At 35.9% G+C, this 20,527-nt stretch overlaps 2 protein-coding genes across 6 annotated transcripts in view; one reads left to right on the plus strand and one right to left on the minus strand.

The window, feature by feature from the left end:
* The window catches only part of LOC128873194 (dentin sialophosphoprotein-like), a 172,130-nt gene extending 164,423 nt beyond the window's left edge, over positions 1–7,707 (plus strand). For all 4 annotated transcript variants that reach the window (XM_054116577.1, XM_054116576.1, XM_054116575.1 and 1 more), the window contains 3 exons: positions 875–1,434; positions 6,281–6,401; positions 7,264–7,707. In XM_054116577.1, the coding sequence (XP_053972552.1) occupies positions 875–1,434; positions 6,281–6,401; positions 7,264–7,300 (718 nt within the window). In that variant the 3' untranslated portion in view covers positions 7,301–7,707. The remainder of the gene's footprint in view (positions 1–874; positions 1,435–6,280; positions 6,402–7,263) is intronic.
* A 34-nt stretch (positions 7,708–7,741) lies between these two features.
* The window catches only part of LOC128873196 (inaD-like protein), an 88,529-nt gene continuing 75,743 nt past the window's right edge, over positions 7,742–20,527 (minus strand). For both annotated transcript variants that reach the window (XM_054116580.1, XM_054116579.1), the window contains 3 exons: positions 14,482–16,419; positions 9,847–10,045; positions 7,742–7,940 (listed from right to left, as the gene is read on the minus strand). In XM_054116580.1, coding sequence (XP_053972555.1) covers positions 7,892–7,940; positions 9,847–10,045; positions 14,482–16,417 — 2,184 coding nt within the window. In that variant the 5' untranslated portion in view covers positions 16,418–16,419 and the 3' untranslated portion in view covers positions 7,742–7,891. The remainder of the gene's footprint in view (positions 7,941–9,846; positions 10,046–14,481; positions 16,420–20,527) is intronic.

Here is a 20,527-nt window from a genome sequence, read left to right on the forward strand (position 1 = left end):
TAATTATTTGACAGAGGAGACACTCGTACACGCATGCCTTAAAACTAACCAAACCAAACTAAGGTACCCACAACCAATACCAAGCTACGATAACTAAGGGAAAATAGGAGGGACGCGAGACGCGATCGCGTGATCGTCGAAGGATCGTCGAAGAATGACCCCTCGTGTACCTGTGTCGATCGAGGGTTGCGACCTGCGGCTCGCTATCGAAGAAGAGTGGGGCAAAGGCAAACAACAACCGCCTGACTGTCGATTCGAAAGCTCGTTGGATCCATCGAGGAAATATTTCGCGAAACATTAATATTCCAGCAAAATCATATTCATGAACATTGTTTTAACAATATATATTGTTAATAATTAATTTAACTATTGTCAGAAATTAATATTTAGTTGGTCCAATCGATAGATATTAAACTATAGATAAATATCTCACGATTACTTTTTCTCAACTTTTCATGTTCGTAAATGTTACTTTCTCGAAAAATATTGGTATAATAATCTGAAACTTTAAAATGCATTAAATATGTACATCTCCGAATTAATTGAATATTTAGATTGCATATGGTAACATTCAGTCTTCGATTAAATATTAATAAGAATCACGGTTCAGAATAAATATTCATCGAACACAGTAATCGTGAGTAATATAAATAGTGAACGTCAAACAATAAGTGAGGTTCGGTAATTTGATTTGCTTATTTCGTCACCTCTCAAAAGACTACATTTGGTAACCCTATCCATAAGCCATAAAAAATATGTTTTCGCGTTCTTCGTCATTATATATAATAATTATGATTAATAATAAGTTAATTAATAATTCGTGACTAGAATCCTCAACAATTTTCTATCGCTCAAAAAAATGAATTCTGCGCAGAGACGGCAGACTCAGGCTCGGCGACGAGATCGTCGAGGTGGAGGGTAAGGAGCTGAGAACTCTGGAGACCCTGGAGGAGGTCCAGGATTTCCTAAAATCCTTCACCAATAACAAGATACGTTTAATTACCGCCTACGAGGAGACGGTGCCGCAGGTATACGTCAGCCCGCCGACATTACCTGGGGAGTACGAGTACCTGGAAAACGCGAAGAATCTTTCCAACCTGTCGTTGATCGACGGTCAGACGCAGCAAGGCGCGCAGCTGGAAAAATCGAGCAAGTCCGCCGAGGAGAGCATTCAATCGACGAAAAGGCCGGACTTCCTACCGCTTTCCTGCGTGACCAAGGAACGAAAGAGCGCGGAAAATAGTCTCGAGTCCAGCACGGAGCAGCAACAATATCTGACGAGGCACATCGCCAAATTCGAGAAAGGCTACGGCAAACCAAGTCTTGGCTTCAGTGTCGTGGGTGGCAGGGACAGTCCTCGGGGGGAAATGGGGATTTTCGTCAGGAGGGTGTTCCCTGGTGGCCAAGCTGACGTCTCGAAGTCGCTGTTTCAAGGTAAAGTTAAATAAATTTTTATTTGTAATCAATGCATATTTAGGGTGGAAAGTTTCTAAGGATGAAGCTTGTAAAAGTAAATTCAATAAGTAAGGTGACCAGAAAGTAATATCGTTTCTTTTACATTAAATTCAAACAAATAAATTTATAACAAGTTTTTAATTTTAATTAATTATGTAATCGTTCTTGATGAAGCTTGTAAAAGTAAATTCAATAAGTAAGGTGACCAGAAAGTCATATCGTTTCTTTTACATTAAATTCAAACAAATAAATTTATAACAAGTTTTTAATTTTAATTAATTATGTAATCGTTCTTGATGAAGCTTGTAAAAGTAAATTCAATAAGAAGGTGACCAAAAAGTAATATCGTTTCTTTTATATTCAATTCAAACAAATAAATTTATAACAAGTTTTTATTTTTAATCAATTATGTAATCGTTTTTGATGAAGCTTGTAAAAGTAAATTCAATAAGAAGGTGACTAAAAAGTAATATCGTTTCTTTTATATTAAATTCAAACAAATAAATTTGTAACAAGTTTTTATTTTTAATCAATTATGTAATGGTTCTTGTTATCGACAATCTTTTCCTATCTAATGTGCAAATTTTCAATACCTGATCGATAAAGATCAATTGATATACGTTGAATTGATAAATGATAAACAAGTACTGACAGCCGCAGAAACGACATTACTTTTTGGTACCCCTAATAAATGTGTATACTTGTGATTTCGTTTAATCACTAAAAGGCTGTGGATCCTTTTCGATCATTTCGTTTTTTAATGAAATATTATCAACGGTTTCAGGATGCTGAATATGTTCCACAATTTGAAAAGAATCAATTCTATGTACGAACTTTATCAGTTAAGTTTATTAACTTTTCAGTCAACGCTGTTGGTCATGATGAATTTCCTGACTATTAATTCTTGTACCATTATTAAGTGCTTATTAAAAATCGTCAAAAGTTGTTTAAATTGCCAATTTGTTTCTAAATACTGCAAAATATGCTTGTAGGAAGATGAGACCTGAGATGAACCCAAGCGCTATACACTTTAGGGAGTGATCTAGGTCTCCTCTGGTCTTATCTTCTCATCGGCGTGCTTTATCTTACTTTACATCGTGTCATCGTGTTGAATTCTCTGCGAAGAACCCCCAAAACTTCCTTGCTATTTCATAAACCGTAGCTGGAATTCCTTTAAAATATTTTTCTCGTGTCATTAATAATCTTCCAAAACGGCAAAAAACGTTTGCATGTTTCAGTTAGGACAGCACACATAGAACGCAATTTATACAAATAAAACTTTAATTTCGCTTAAACTTTAAAACATATATTTAATCGTAATTTTCTCATGAGCGTACATATTTTTTCCAACAATTGATTAACTTAAATAAGTCAGGTTTAAACAAATTATCACTTAAGTTAATCAATGTGTGTAATGAACGGCTCATTTATCAATCTATTCAATATATCTTTGTTCAATTATTTTATTTAAGGTCACATCAACTACAAGGTTATTAGTGACAACATCAATAACTACAATTTAATTACAGTTTATTCAATATATTATGTTTAATTATCTTTACTAATTTGAGGAATTCGTTTTTGTTAAGAATTATCTTTATAGTATTTAGATATTTTAACTCTATTCGATCCTCCGTTGCATTTCTTGACATTCTTCAACTTTCAACAAGTATTTCACATTGTTTTCAATAAAACAATCAATTAAAAAAGAACTCCGTCCTTAACAACCGAAATGTTAGCCGCGCGCCTCTGGCCGAGAGTATTCAGCAAAAAAACAGAAAGGGTTAATTCGACGCGCTCCAATCGACATAACGCGACGGCCTCGTGCTATTAGTGCTAACTCGATATTTACGACCCCCGAAGAGGAATTCAATCCGCGAGATTCAGTCGCGACGCAACAATTCGTGGGTTGGTCCGTCGACGGCCTCGCATAGTTTCACGAAAATGGACCAGGCTCGAGACGACAGAGGTGATAGACGAGCCTGAACGTGGACGAACGCTCTAGGATCCCGCTGCTCCTTTTACAGGCTTACGTATCTGGGACGTAATCGGTCGCATCGTTATTCCGCTCCCGAGGTGACGCAATCCGTCGCAGATTCCTCGCGGGGATCGCTCGAGGATCTCGTTCCATCGACATAGTTCGCTGTTTCAGGATCAGAATCTTGGCGGACGCGAATATGGAAGGAGCGTGTCGATTCGTCACGTACTCGTGGTCGTCGTCCGCTCGTGCATTCACGCCGTGGACGCCACGGACACATCTCGAATCTTTAATCCGACACCTAACGTCGCGTGCATTTCTAAACAGTCCGCCCGTCTCGTCTTTTTGCTTCCTTTCGTTCGCTTCGTTTCTTGCCCTCCGCCTCGTTTCTTGCTCACCACCGGTTCCCGCTTCGCGTCTTTGTACCATGCCACTGGACGACACCTTGCCAACTTGTCAGCTTTGTCAGCGAGATATTTTCTACCGTTCTCTCTCTCGATGCCAGGGGCGCGCTGGCTAGCTGTGATTTCGCGTCGCGTTCCTTTTGCTAATCCATGGAAACCGTATCGTCGAGAAGGACTCGTTAGAAGACCTTGGTCAGAGACTTTGATGAGTCGATGCAAGAGTTTCTGGTTGCTGGATGACCAGCGGTCTGATTGTTATCGTTCACTCTTCGCTAAATCCTTTCGCTTGGAAAGTCGGGGTCTTTCGAAAGATTTTACTTAGCGTTGTGTATTTTGTAGCGCAAAGGTAGGAGTTGGGGTAATCGTCTCTCTATTAGGCATTAAGGAGTTTCACAAAAGGGGATTAGAGATTTTGTTTTTTGATAAAAGACAAATGGTATTCAATGTACACGCTGTTTTTACTTGAAATGAAAGTATGCGTTATTGTAATTAACCCTTTGAGTTCCAAGGAGCGATATGCTGCATTTCCAAAAAGGGCCAAGAGCGATATATCGCTGCTCGACGCTGTAAGTGCAATAATTCATTAAAAAATCAATTTTGCTTTAAGTTCATGTTTTTATGAAACTATTTTCTTTATACACATTTATTTTTTGTTAAACCTATAACGTTCTATTATTATTTTTTTAGTAATAAAGGAAGTTCAACATGTTTTTAGTATCGTGTACGAGTTTCATGAATCTTAAAATAAAATTGACCGAAATATACATTTTTGTTTACAATTATGAATCTTTGTTTGAAATTAATTGGCATTTCTCTGATAAGTATGAAAACTTCCTCCGGGACTGCCGCGATTTTGCAGCGCTATAAGTCGCGATTGCTCTGTTTTATATAAAAATAATTAAAATAATATAAAACATAATTACGATATAATACTGAAATATGATTATAAATAATAATATACGGAGTTATTTGAAACGTTCGTCAAGATTCTACTAAAAAACTTCTATTCTAATAATATGTATAAAGTTAAATCAATAATGCACTTTTGATACCAAATAATCTGGCTACAATTGAAACTCACCACCAAAGCAGATAAGATATAAAATGAAATTACAGTAAGCTATTTTGTTAAAGACGTTCCAGTTGACTCCAGCTCCCCAATATTTTCAATGCAGATCCCTAACTTCAAACCTTTTTGTAATAATTTATGCGTCTCGTCATTTTGAATAGTGTAAATATAAATAAATGTTCGAGTTAAGTAAAAAATACTCATAATATCAAATACTAGCACAGTGTCTACTACTGGTGCTCCTATCTTTAGTCTTTTTAACAACAGCGAGAAATGCATCGCCCCTGCGCTTATGCAACAGCGACGACCGACGGTCCGTTATTCGAGCATGATGCAGGGTGCAGTGGCACGAGGAAACCGCGGACGTTCGCGTGCTCGTAAAAACCGTCGGGATCGGTTGAAACTTGAAACGTGTTGCGTGAAACCCGTCTATATAACGTGTTGCCGCCTACCGCGACGGGAGCAGTGAAAAAATCGCATAGGAGACGAGATGATACGCGTGTGCGCGATAGTCGATTCGATATTAATGCTACGATAGCGACACTAGTATGTAAAAACGGTTCATAGTTGCATCGATCAACCCTTACCCCGCGAATTCTGGATCCTTTCGACTCGAAGAATATTTCCCAGTTTAAAGAACCACCAAGAGACACTCGGTGTTTATTTTTCTTCTTTGAGAAAGCTTGTTAGGATGTATAAATAAATATTCTACGTTATTTGTGGAAGCAAAATATTCCATGATTTTTAAAACGAGTCTGCAGACTTTCTTGACAAAAATCTGGACTAATTGGCAACGTGACTGTTAAGTTAGTATATATCATATACTGTTAGGTGTATATATACCGTCTATGTTTTATGTAAATAGAATCCTAAGAGTTTTTTTACCTTTGCAACGTCTCGATTTGAGAAAAATATTATTCTTTTAGAATGATTCATTCGTTTGGATCAATGGTTTATAGAAATGGCTAAATAATTAGAAGTTCGGCCTCTGGAGTCCATAAGGTGATAATATCGAGGAAATTATGTGGATGGTCATTTATAATGATGGAAAACAAAATTGATACAAGTTTTGTACTAATATTAAATATAGAATTTGTTATTACAAGTATTAGCAACTTGTATTAATTATTAGAATTAGGAAGTTGTCGTTTACATTCCATGAGATGAAAGGAACGAAAAGATTATATACATACTCATTTATAATCTTATAATCTTAGGGTGTTTATTTTCACTTGAAAGTATTAAATTCAGTGTAGGATTATTACTGATATTATAATACTTGATAATGTGTATTATAGATTAATGATTAAATTGCTGTTGAATAGTGTATTTGTGTGGACTACGACTATATCAGACTCCTTCTTTCTGTTTCAGGTGACGAGATATTGAGTTTGAATGGAAAGGTCCTGCGCGGCTACACGCATCAAGAAGTTATCGAATTATTTAAAGCGGTAAGAGAAGGTCCGGTTGAGCTGGAAATCACAAGGAGACACAGGTACTGTAAATTAATGTTGTATAGAGTACTAAAATACTGACAAAGATCAGGGACACTTTTTTAGGATTTCGTTGTGGCAGTGGAACGAATTCATATAAATTTATAATTTTGGTTAATTTGAAATTTTTAAGTTAACAACTCCATTGATATTTAAATGATCTTTTTAATTGACTATTCAGAATGTGCAAATCGCGCTTCCCACGGAAATGTAGTTGATCTTTGACGAAATTCTGAAGGTGAAACCTCCTGTATATGTATAGTATTTTATGCGTTATGAATATTTACTATTTGTGAAAGTATAGGATCATTTAGGATGTACAATAAATGCTCTAAAGTTGCTTTTGTCAGAAATAATACCCACCAGAATGAAATGAAATAGATTATGATGTAATGTTGTTTCCACAAATAATTTGTTTTCTTAAATTTACGTAACTTTAGTTCTTGGAATATATAATTTGCACTTTTGTTTAAAACATTAAAGGTAACAGAATACACGTACTGTATATTTGAAATAAAATGTAAAGGAATATAAGTACCATATTTTGATTGAAATTAAATCCTAATAATGTTAAAACTACTTCGTTTACTATATAAGAAGAATAATTCTATGTTATAAAAAATATATAACATACATTTAAAGAAATTTTTGCAATTTTGAAATCCTGAGCTCCACAATTTTGGTTGCAAAAAATGACTTTTATAGTTATCGCAAAATGGTACCCGAAGAAATTCAGACTTAAATTCTCAGAGACACTTCCGTTACATCTTCCATTTGAGCTGTAACCTTAATTACCATATAATTTCAAATTGAAAACAAAATTTTTTCTACTCCCTCTAACGTAAAATACATCATTTGTTTCAGGTATCCAAAAACTATTCAGAAATCCGCGCCATGCTGAAGGGATGGCAACGTGGACGAATCTGCCCACCGAAAGTGCTCTTTCGATACAACTCTAAGCGACCTTATCGTTCGCTACGTACGAAGTTTTAGGATTCTAGTCTATCAGAACGAATCTTCGATCTTTGATGTTTGTTTCGATTAATTTATTTATCGCGGTATCACAGTTGCGTAGTACTAATTTTATTATGAAATGGTTATTATTATTATTATTATTATTATTATTTTTATTAATATTATTATTGACATGATTATCATGATTATGATTATTATTTTAATTATTATTATTATTATTATTATTATTATTATTATGACTATAAGATTTTATACAGATGCGTTACAGAAACGTGAATCTATTGTATGCGACTTTTTTTATTATACAGGACAATAAAGTGGACGTACTTTTAAGGTGCTTCAGGATCTGCTTTGCGAGGATGTTGCGTAAAACAGGCAAAGACGAAAATTTATTAAATAATAATTTTATTATCATGAAACTTTACAAATTTACAGTATGTACAGGTCCCGCATTTGTTTTTACAGGGGTTGCGGTGTTTTTCTCTCCTTTTTACAATTCTTCTTGTACAATGTTCTCTTATGCGTCGACGAGTAAAAGGTCTGCGCACGACTTAGCCTTCGTTGCCCTGTAACATAGACATTTATCTATTCAATCTCAAATTAAAATTTTCTATTCGTACGCATATCACGACGATTGCTTAAGTGTGTAAATTTTGTGCACATAAGGTTGCATTAACTTGTAACAAAAATATCTTCATATTCCTTGAACTTCATTCTACCAAACGTGTATTTGAGAAACGTAAAGTTACTTTTGAATTAACTCTGGAAAAATAGAACTCGTGCATGTGAAAAAATAAACTGCTTTCCTAAAGAACGAACTGCAGTTAGAATAAAAATAAAATATTGCCAAACAATTCAGATAAACAAAAGGACGAAACTCGTATACATGGAAAATTAAATGTTATATTACACATGCAACACACAAGATACTCTCATTTCCATTACTTTTCCCTCTCATTTTCCTTTAATTTTCCTATTTTATTTCTGCCGTTTACTCAATACTTCCATGACATTTCTTTGTCAGTTTCCAATTTCTTTCTTTCAACCCATTTTCTTTACGTTCCTATTCCACTCGCTAGAGATCATTTCCCCATTTACTTTCCCATTATATTATTTTTATTTTTTGCTTTGTTATATACTTAGCGAATTTTAACTTTGTAGTTTTTCGCGATTGCCATAATCCTTTACTTTATATATTTTGCAACTTTGATGATCATTAGAGTACTTTGCTTTGCAACTTTGTAGTGAATTTGGGACTTCCAATTTTGTTACGTTTAAAATAATTTTATTTGCAACTTTGTTGCGTTTAAGTAATTCGATTTGCAATTTTGTTGTTCGGAGAAAAGCAAGTTTCCAAAATTCGAACCCATCGGCTTGCAACTTTGTCGCGTTCAATGTAATTCTATTTGCAACTTTGTTGCGTTTAAGTAATTCGATTTGCAATTTTGTTGCTCTTTAGAGAAATGTAAGTTTCCAAAATTTTAGCCTACCGGTTTGCAACTTTGTTGCGTTCAAAGCCATTCTAAATTGCAACTTTGTTGCGTTGCAAGAAATTTGGTTTGCAACTTTGTTACTCTTTAGAGAAATGTAAGTTTCCAAAATTTTAGCCTACCGGTTTGCAACTTTGTTGCGTTCAAAGCCATTCTAAATTACAACTTTGTTGCATTGCAAGAAATTTGGTTTGCAACTTTGTTGCTCTTCCGAGATTTACATTTTTGTTGATTTTGAAATATTTGTCAACATTATTGACTTTTCAGAATGCATGTTTATAGAAGATAATAGAAAAATGGGATGAGAATTACAAAGAGTCTGGAGGAGGGTAATTGAAAAGAAAGTGAAAGCAGATTGAATGGAGACTGAATGGCGTATGAATGGGGAATATGGAACGAAAACTTAAGGAAATTCGAAATAGGCTGAAAAGAGAATGAGTTTAAGAAAAGTGAGAAATGATAAGAAAAAGATGAGAAAATGGTGGGGAAATGAAGGGAAAATTATAGTATGGCGAAAGGACAATGAATGAAATAAATGTAGTGAGAGTTCCGAGCCTTCACAGCAAAAGCTAAGGTACGATCGAACAGGTCAGCATATTCGGGCGAAACATGCATAAGAACACTGTATATAAAAATAAAACCCGTGTCTCGCACTGTACAAAACGCCATTGAAGCATCTCCTCCCATCTTCATAATTGAAACTTGACTTTCCTTTTTATTTATTTCATATTTTTCAAAGGTGATACATATTTGGTAGAAAGAAGAATCATGGAATAGAAAACTGGTGCAAAGTGGGTCAGATTTTATAACGCGGCGGTTTTATATTAAAAATAAATCTTTTATATCAATTTTTGGTATGACACGATTGCAAGGACAAGATATCGAGTAGTCGTTAATAATTCTAATACGAAGTAGAGACTATTTAAGATGATCTCGTTCGTCAGGAGTTTCTGAATATAGTTGAATATATCATTATACTCACAGAACTTCCTTGTTTTTTACACGTCGACAAAGATGCAAGGCAATTGGTCCAGCTTTGATATTGCGGAAGAGCTGAACGGCCTTTCTGTGAGTTAAGTCGTGACAGACGTGGCCATTCACTGCCAGAATCTCGTCACCTGCGCGCAAACGGCCATCTTCTGCGGCTTGCCCTCCTGGCAACACCGACTTTATAAAGATACCTGTCACAGACGAACGATGTGGTGAGAAAGTACGCAAGGAAAATTAAACAGCAGGTGACTACGACTCGCAGGAAACAGTAACAATATAATAACTCTTAACGGTACTACTTACTCGCAGACAATAGTTAAGTTCATAAGTGAACGTTTAATAAAATTTCAGTACGATCGATAAGTAATGTTTACGGTTAGCTAAAGATATTAGAATCAAGATCTAACAACATAGTCTTAGTGAAATACTTGTAGCCTGTAGCAAATTTTTACTAATATTACAAATTAAACTTGAAGCAGTTCTTGTTTACATGACACCATGAGATCTTAACAATTTTATAATTACGAGTTTCAAGTGATCAAAAGAGTGTTCCTAAACTGTAGTTTACATTCAACTTCTTCACGACAATTTCAATCCTCCGTTTACTAAATTTGGATAGATTCTCGTACACGTGACACTGTGAGAACTCTTTTGAGTGATCAAAAGAGCTGTACGAAATAACAGTCACTCTACACTCGTCGCAACAAAAATATCAGACATCCGTTTACCAGTGGATACTTTCGTTCACAGACAGTTGCTCAAGCGTTGAAATACTTGGGTACTTAAATTTATAGACCTGACGGCCCAGAAAGCTACAAGTTCTAGGAGTTTTACTACTCTTCTGCCCTCGCTTTGTTGCATTCCAAGTTAACGTTCCGAAAAGGGACGAATGAAAAGATCAGCCAATTAGAAATATCTATACGTGTTCAATTGAACTGTTCCACTCATACATAGTGCATGTATTAGGGGGCCCAGAAAGTAATGTCGTTTCTTTCACATTAAATTCAAACAAATAAATTTATAACAAGTTTTTATTTTTAAACCTTTCGCTATCTACTGAACAAATTTTCAACACCTGATCGATAAAAATCAATTTGTACACGATGAACTGATAAACGATAAACAAGTATATAACATTCGCAGAAACGACATTACTTTCGGGTCCCCCTAGTATATGCAAACTCTAAATTAAATCATTGTCATCCTATTTACAATCAATCTGTTAGTCAACCAACACGCCTACGTCTTGATCAATATCCAAGTTAAGTGCTAGTATTCTTTGATTACCTTTATCAAAAAATACATAGCTCACAGAAGGTATTCACTCGTCTCGACAAAATTAATTCTTAACGCGATACTCTTATCTTGGAAATCTTCAACCTAGACAACATAGACACTTGAAATTTACGACTCTTGCCTGAAGTGTAATAGAATCAGCTCTGAGGAAGTATGTTAAATGAAAAATGAATAATCCTCGATATAGTTGATATAGGTACTCGAATCTCATAATTTATTGATTAAACTGAATTTTATGACTCTTATCATCCTCAATAATCTCTATCGTCATTATGCTTCATCATATAATATCAAAAGCAAGCCTTGATTCCAACTTCCATCAAAAATTAACGGAAGAAATCGTAAAGACCAAATGTAATCCGACTATTGCCTCATAGATAACAGAAATAGATCTTCGAAGATACGGCACACGCCTAATTGTTTCTTAACGTCATTCCCTCATCTTGAAAATCCTAAACGAAAACAACATAGGTACTGTGACCTCGTGATTCTTATTTCTCCAGGAAGTAGCTAGATGTATTCTACATTCGAATCGAAGGAACAATGTTCCGCATGCAGGAACTTAATGAAAAGTACTCAAACCAGGTGACTTCACCGCGATGTTTCCTGTACTAACGAAACGCAGATTCTACGCGCTGGTTTGGCCACGATTGCGGGTACCGCGGCGTCGTAAAACTCGAGACCTGCTTGTATACATGCATAAGCAATTTATCGACTACGCGTACGTCGGTTCGAGCTAGCGCGTAAACGTTATGGCAGGAAACCGCTGCCATATCTAAGCAGCAGACGGTGTCGCGATCGGTGATATTTTTGCTTGCTTGAGGTCCCAGCTTCTCCAAATAGACGTCACCGGAGCGAAGAACACGCGATGATAAGACGCTCTACGCAGCGATAGGATGAAGGCACGATAATGAAAAACATTGGGTATTTTTATCGCGACAGTCGAATTCGACGTGAACGGGCACATCGGGGTAGAATCATGCTGCGAGTCGGAAGCTGATAGACTATAGTAGCGAAGCAATGTATGACGCTTGGGCCTGAGGAGGAATATTGGAAGTTAGGGCTTTCCATACTGATCTGCTACACTGTGGGGCGTAACTATAGCACCACCTTTAAAGTTTAAACAATATTGAACAGAATATAGTTTCTGTTATATTTCTGTTATTTTAAAGTTTAAACGTTTCGAACTTTTGAGTTGGTATGAAATAGAATCGTATGAATTGAACGTGTCAGGACCATTAAAGATGAATTTTTTTCGTCTGAAAATTTATAGAAACCAATGAAGAAGGGTCAAATTACTTACAGTTTTAAAAAGTACTTCAATGTCTAAACTTACTTTGCGTTTTCCAATTTATATGCATGTTCCATCACTCTGATCTAGCAATTTCAATCTGTGCAAAAATTTGTAGGTGTAGACTTTCACTTCTGTCTGACAACGTTAGGACCTTTTTTAAAGACTTGGTGTACAGCTCATCGTGAAATATTCAGATTATATTCTCTTGTGACTGCGACTGCTATTTTTAACAATAAACAGTTCTGCAAAGAGATTGGAGGTTGAAACGACATATTCGATTAATACTGAATCTCAACATTGACAGTATCGAATAAGTTCTGTTCAATATTGGTAATCCTTAATGCATTCAAGAAGTAATAAATGCTTTTAATAGAATCTGGCACTTAACCTTGGCATAATAGATTTTGCTACAGGCCACTATTCCAGTTTGAGTATCACATATATAAATAGGAAAACTGTTTGTTTTAGTAATGGTGTCTTTGACGAGATCTCAAGGAGATCTTCATTTATTCAGACGAATTATTATATATATAATTCATTCTGCAGAGTGAGTACAACTTATCATGTATGATATTAAACACATAATCGACTCGTCTTGTATTCAAGTAGAATATTAGAACCGGTAGTGCTTCGAAACCAGTTTTGGAATACCCTCGAAACGATTACGTAATTAGTATTAGTTTGTCTAGTGCGGGATAGCATAGTGGCAATGACAGTGTATAGCACTCGAATGGTACCGAACAACGAATAAAACTATTGTTGCTTGACAGGAAATGTTGAAGGCTTTTAAAAATTTTATTATATTTAAATTTTAGTTTGAATAACACGTTGAATCCTATCACGAGGTTAGTGTGTTAATGTTAACTGATCTCGAGATTGATAACCTTCAAATTAGTCTGTTAATGTTAACAAACTCGGAATTAACGAGTTGCGTACGAATAATATCGAACTCTTTAAGAAACGACTGTTGCATAATCGCATTAAGATTTGTAAAGTACGAAAAAATTTGTATCGCATACATTTAAGGTATCTTAAGAAAACCCCGAAATTAATATAGAGCGGTCTCAAGTTAAACGATCAGATTGTAATTACTCTATGAGTAGATATAAACAATATTATATCAATATAGATTCAATGCTTCATTAAAGTCTTGTAGGTATAATGGATAAATAATACTTTTTGTTAGAGAAGAATTCTAACACTTTTGTACGAATGCTGTATACAATATTGATATTTATTTTCGTCGAGACAGGTTACATTTAAAACCTTTGAGAATTTTTAACAACAAATGTGTACAGTAAACCCTTCTATAACGCGGTACCTTTAAAACATAATTTCCATGTAACGCGATACGAATTAATTTGATTCACACAAATTTTAAATTCCTTATACCACGGTACGAATTAATCGTGATATAGGAGGCTCGACTGTATTTATATAAATAATTTGCTTGTAAGTGAAATTAATTTTTCAAATGGAATCTTATATATTTGTATCTATAACTAACACGTGTTTAAACAAATTCATTGAACTATAATGCGAGAACATTTATTATAATATAAAATTTAAAAATGGAGATATTTAACCATTTCGATTTAAACGAAACACCCTGTATATCGAACAAACGATGCTAACATCTCGTCAATTCTTCTATGTCTATCATTTTCCCACATTTTAATAAACCATTCAGGAATCTACATTTATATAACGTCTCTTCTTCGCGTCTACTCATAGAACAATTCCCACAATTTGACCGTTTAATCTCGATCAGCCAGTGCATTAATATTAATCGTTTCGCAGTCAACGCACATTAGAGGATAGCCGAGTCCGGTAGAATTAGAGACTAAATCGCAACACGATTCTTCCAGACACGGCACAACACACAAGTAGCGAACAGGATTACAAACAATTATATTACCCGACCTAGCAAACATTTTCTAGAACGTTCGAAAAAGGTTCAAGCTCACGGCTACGATGTTGTAATAAATCTATTATCAAATAAAAAATAAACGTTACCGAATGGACATATGGACTCACCGATGCTTCCTTTAGGACTGTCGCTCCCGCCCACGATGGTGAATCCCAGAGACTTCTTTCCAGGACCCTTCTGGAAGACGACAGTGAGGAACGTCGAGACGGTGCTTCGAGGTCTCCTGGGTAGGGTGCAAAAATTCGAGACGCTTTGAGAGCCACTGTTATCCAAATTCACCCCAGATTTATCCGAAGACATGGACCTATTAGACTCGCTCTTCCTGTCGCGATGGTGCCGCGTCTGATGTTTGGTGAATCGCGATTTGGGAGAGTTCTCAACGATGACTCCATGGCCATTTTCCACGTTAACGTTCTCATAATCAACGCTGCTCTCTCTCAGCTTCTTAGGCGACTGATCCACGGCGGAATACCTCGAGACGACAATATCCACTTCCCCAGGACCGCTACCGCTCCCGAGGATCTTCCTAGCCTCGGCCATGTTCAGCCCTCGCAACCTTTTCCCGTTAACGATGAGGATTTCATCGCCGATTCGCAAGGTGCCCTCCTTATCCGCCAGTCCATTCGGTACCACATGCGCCACCAGGTAGCCAGGGCTCGATTCTGCTGTTTTCGCGATGAAGATACCCAAACATTGATCAGAACTTTCTCTAGGCAGCTTTACAACCATCGTCTCGATAGTGTACGGCCTGTTCCTGATGACTGGTAACCTAGCGCTTTGATTACTCTCCGAACTCATCGATTCTTTCCCGTCGAGACTGGTGATTATCTCTTTTCTATCAGACTTCTTCGTATCCTGTCGATCTCGTCGATCTATCAGCTCGTTGTTCGCAGCCTGGCAGATCTGATTGGTCGAGTCCTCGAGAGCATGTGCTCTTGACGCGTCCCGTCTGCAACCTCTGCCCTCGTTTCTGCTGCAATAAACGTCCAGGCTGGAGAACAGCCTAGCGGTCCTCTCGACATCCACAATGGACGAGGAAGGTTTCCTCGGTGGCAGCTGCGGCGGAGAATTCAAAGACGAGTCGTTCAGGCCGGTCAGCAAGCCGGAAGCGCTGCTGCTGCATCTGTCGTCGAGCAGGGAACTGGTCGCGGAATCATTATCCAGGATTCCCGAGTCGTTGTCGTCCTGGTCCTGTTCCTCGTACAGAGGGTTCGTGCGGAGTTCCTCGAGCCCTGGCAGAGTACCGTACGAGAAACTCCTCAGTCTTCTTCTTTCTCTTTCCTTGCCCTCCTTCTTGTAGATCTTCGCGATCAGCTTGCTGGTGGAGCTCTTCAGGTACCTGTCCTGCATCGCCCGAAACTTGGCGGCCAGGCAGCTGGATGGCGTTATACTGTCGAACTGGGAGCCATCTTTGAACGATGGGTCTTCGGTGCCAACGGTGACCTCGGGATCGTGGTCTATCGGTCTTCCAGAGTCGCGATGACTCTGAACGAATTCTTTGCTCTTCCGCCACCTGCGACAGTGTTGATTCTCTTCGACGATGTTCTTCTTGGATCGCTCGGGTGTTTTTTGCTCGAGGGAAGGACGAAAGCCAAGGATCGAGAAGCGTTCTTCCTGATGCTTCCTGTGAGGGAGTCTGCTCTGGGACTTCGAGCGTCGTTTCCTCTTGGCTTGGATCTTCTCTTCCTCTATGATTTCTTTCAAGTCTGACTCGCAAACCGACCTGCGAAATTCGTTTCTTGTGATACCGCGTTGGTTCAGCTCGCACATGGAACGGAATTGTAGCTTGTCAGGGTCTTCATCTTCTTCCTGATCATCGTCGTCGGAATCACGGTCCTTGAAGAAGCTCAGCCTGGTGTTTCTCACTCGGTCCAGGATTGGGTTCCGCTTCTCACCGATACGTCGCCTCTCTTCTTGGATCCTTTTCTTGTCCTTCTTGGCGGGACTCCGCTCGGTCGTCACTTGAGACGTCTGTACATTGTAGCAGTTCCTCTCCGATTCGGAACTCGACGATTTCCTGCGAGCCCATCGCACCGGGGACATGTCTGTCGAAAGAAAACACGTACTTTGTGGTGGATTTCAGATTAAAGGGATCTAGGTATTAGATTGTTGCATGTACAATGCCTGATTATACAGACTTGGGATGTTATCTTTGTTTCGTTACATAATTGGGCTAACTCTATAAAATGCTCTTTGTTTCCTTATAACTTTACGATTATGTGTTAAAAAGATTTTTAAAAGTAGCTTTTTTTTTTGTAATAAAATACAAATGGTATGGGATACATCTGATTTTACATCAACTTTGAGGCTGATTAACAGTTAAACATTTTAGACAATTAGAACATCTACGACTATGTTGATAACATTTTTTGATTAAAGAACAAACTTTTAAAGCCCTCTACTGAAAACCCTTTCAGTCTTTTAAAATAAATATAAACAAAAAAATCCCTTAGACACAAGAAATAAATATAATAATAAGAGTAACAGTAATTCTTAGGACTCACCGATACTATTTCATAATAACTAAATCATTTTTAATTGAATAATATTAAAAAATTCATGTCACTCGACTTCCAGGTAAAAATGTTTTATTGCAAAGGAAAAATTGATTAGAATTTGCTATTTTTATTACGTTTAGAAAAAGTAGAATGAATTATGTATAAAATATATGATATATAAAGTTTATACAATGACTAGAAAGAGAAAACTTCTTGATTATGTTTTTAATAAAGGTAAATTACTCTGAGCAATGTTTTCTTATTGCATTAGGTATATTCAATTCTTTTTTTTTTTTTTTGTAAAGAGTTTGCGGACGTCAGTTTGAGAAACACTGCTGTAAAATATTTTGCACATATTTTTCCACTTGTCAACGAACAGATTTATACTCCCGCACGTTATATTTACCTACTCATTTTTTATTTATGAGGTGCTGAATTATCAGCACCATTAATTCTAAGTGAGCCTGATATACGAGCGCAAAAAACTCGTTGGGAGATCTAAATATTCCACGGTATTGAAAAGTTTTTTATGTATTAAATATACTTTATCTAACGCAATAACTTTATCTATTGTGGTTTTGTCTTTATTATTCCAGAACACTTAACAATTATGTTTTCAACAATTGCATGAACACCAAATAAAGCTAGAGAAAATTTATTGTTTCTCCTAATTATTGAAAACAATCTCAGTATCATCATGATGCAAGATGACGAAAAAATATTTAAAATTTAAATTGCAATCTACTTTTCTACACATTTAAAAAGAACAGTAAATTTCTAATGGGTATATCAAATATTGTAGTCCATAATGAGTTTGTAGCATGACACTTTCCACCATTCCATGTAGATCACACTTTGATCACTTAGGTCATCGAAATTAAAATTTAAACACATATTACATTCTATGAAATTCTGGACAATCTTCTTCGAATACTCCACACGCAAGGTTAATCCGTCGCTGTATAAGTTCGCCTTCACCTAAAGGTGATATGTCCTCGTTCGATGAGAATAAAACACGTGACGATAGTTTTAAAACTTGGTCTAGCAGTGACACTTAAGACGAAAATGATCGTCTTCCGTGTAGCGTGACATTATATGAACTCCAACTTGTGCCTAAGACGCTCGCGCAGGATGTGTGTAAGGCAGGACATCCCGTATGAGCAATTCACATGAGTACGTTGCTCGAGTGATAGTAAAAATAGTTCCGACGAGAGGGAGCACGGTGGGTTGAGGAAGTGGAGGCTGAGAATCGAAGGAATCGGAAGTAGCAAATTGCCTGAGTGTGAATTTCTTTGAGAAATTGAAGAAAGTGTGAAGTATGAAAGTAAAACAGAGGAAGCTGTTAGTATGCTTCATTTCTGACATACATTTTTATGTAGATACGAGATTGTTTGATCGGTAGTTTTGACTTGGAAGAAGGGACATCCTTTGGAAGATGATTCGACTTGACTTTCTTAGAGATTGGGTCGATATTACTGTTCAATGTTTTATAAAAGCAGAGAATTCATTCCTTTTTTAATTTCTATTAATAGTTGGTCTAACAGGTTTAAGATTGTGATAATTGGTTACCGTTGAATGATACTATTTTTAAATATAAAAATATCGAAACAGATACAATATCGAAAAGAAAGATAGTATTATTACTATTACAACAGCTAAAGCCAAAGGCTGTTTAAACCTAACACTTATTGAAAAATATATTCAGTCATTTAGTTATTTCTATACACAGATTGTATTTTCACTAAATTATACATATTGTTGTATATAATATACTTGCTCATACCTTCTTAATTTAGTACTTAAATGAACAATATTTATGTACGAATACCGTCATGTTTCTAAAAGAGTACAAATCTTTTTGTTTTCGATTATAGCTTTAAATTTCAACATTAGATGATAAAATATAACAACAATGTGAAATTCATAACAGCACAATGAAATCATTTTGTGCATACAAAAAAAAATTAAATAATATTAAGGTAAAATGATAATCGTAATAATACTATATTCAATTTCTTTAATATTCTCATACGTATACAAATATAAATTTCAATCTGTAGAGATATCACATTAAATAATTTCTATTAAAGAAAACGAATCTTAGGAGAGAAGAGATTAATGGAGCCCGTGATTAATATGAAAGGTATAATTTGGTTAAACGATTTCGGCATTGCATAAATACCCGTAGCAGTATCTTCTCTGGTTTCAAGTAAACATCAGAACGAATTTAGCGAATTACAGGAAGCGAGCTTCGCTCGATATCTGTATTTCTCGAGTATCGACGGTAATGATAGAGAGCGTGGCTAAGAGTTACACGGTAAATGGACCTCGGGGTTAGAAAGGATCGAAGAAAGCGTTTCATGACAGAAAAAAAAAGTAATGGACACCGTGCTTCTGTGGTAAATGCATCATGACAAACTGATGGACGAGAACAACAGAGAGAGAGGAACGATTTCACCGAGAGCGAGGTAATTGGATTGTAACCAGACTGTCAAAAGTCTGTCCAACGTTACAAAATTGAAAGCGCGGCGGGACAATAATTGCAGAAGAACGTGTAATCAGTGTTTACGTAAGAGGAAGGTAAAAATTTCAAGAAAGCGTGGTCCGAGGTATTTACTAATCCTGAATATAACGTGATTAAACTTTACTTCGTTTCTTTTCAACAGGAAGTGGTCAAACAGAAAATTCAAATTTGATTATTGTAATTACGATACTACTTTCTTAAACATGATTGTTGAAAGAGAATCCTGATTGCTGTGTAAGTAATGAAAGAGATTCGGGAAGTCGTTAGTCATTTCTGAAATACTTTGTAGAAGAAAATTGAAAACGCAATGGAAGCTGTTAAATTTTGGAAATAATTCGGTAATTTTCGGGGACTCAATACAGAATTTTTATTACGGTTTTTCAATAATTAGTTTACGATTAAATATAAGAAACATTGATTAACGTCTTATGGTTTATTCTGGCAAATTACTTACGTATATTCCTATTAGGCTAATAGATATCTTATTTAAATACGTAGAGTAATTGTGAAATTAATTTCTATTTACCTGTTCGTAATATTACGAAATCTTTTACCATCGATCTTTCTTGTTACAAAGGAATTCGCTGAAATTTATTTAACGCCGCAGGACTACTGTTGGTCAACGATATTATAAGGTTTTTCTTTAGCATTCGAGGTGAGTTTACGAAATATCACGGCTATTTTACTGTTTGCCTGATCATGAAACATGAGAAAGTTTTTGTTTGAAATGAAAATAAGAAATAGCAATGTGAAATAATATTACAGTTTTTTTATTTGTTGCAACAATTATTTCGAAATAACGGCAATATCGATTTTCTTGTAATAATGGATATTTCAAGTTGTGGAGTTATGTATTGCTTTATTTAAAATAGTATATATTTCAAATGATCAAGATATTTAATTATTTGAAATAACAAATATGCTAAATAGCAATGTTAAGGTATACATGACGAATAAATATTTTTTTTCTTCTGAATAAATGTATTCGTTATTTAGAATATTAATACTTTTTTAGCTAAGCATGTGACGTGCTGGCGAAACTTGTGTTAGAACTTGCGACACTCTATATGATTGCGACTGATAGTAATGTAAACTATTATCACATCGTATATTTAAGATTGTAAATACGTA

The sequence above is a fragment of the Hylaeus volcanicus genome, chromosome 3 (assembly GCF_026283585.1).
Source record: "Hylaeus volcanicus isolate JK05 chromosome 3, UHH_iyHylVolc1.0_haploid, whole genome shotgun sequence".
NCBI classification, from domain to species: Eukaryota; Metazoa; Arthropoda; class Insecta; order Hymenoptera; family Colletidae; genus Hylaeus; species Hylaeus volcanicus.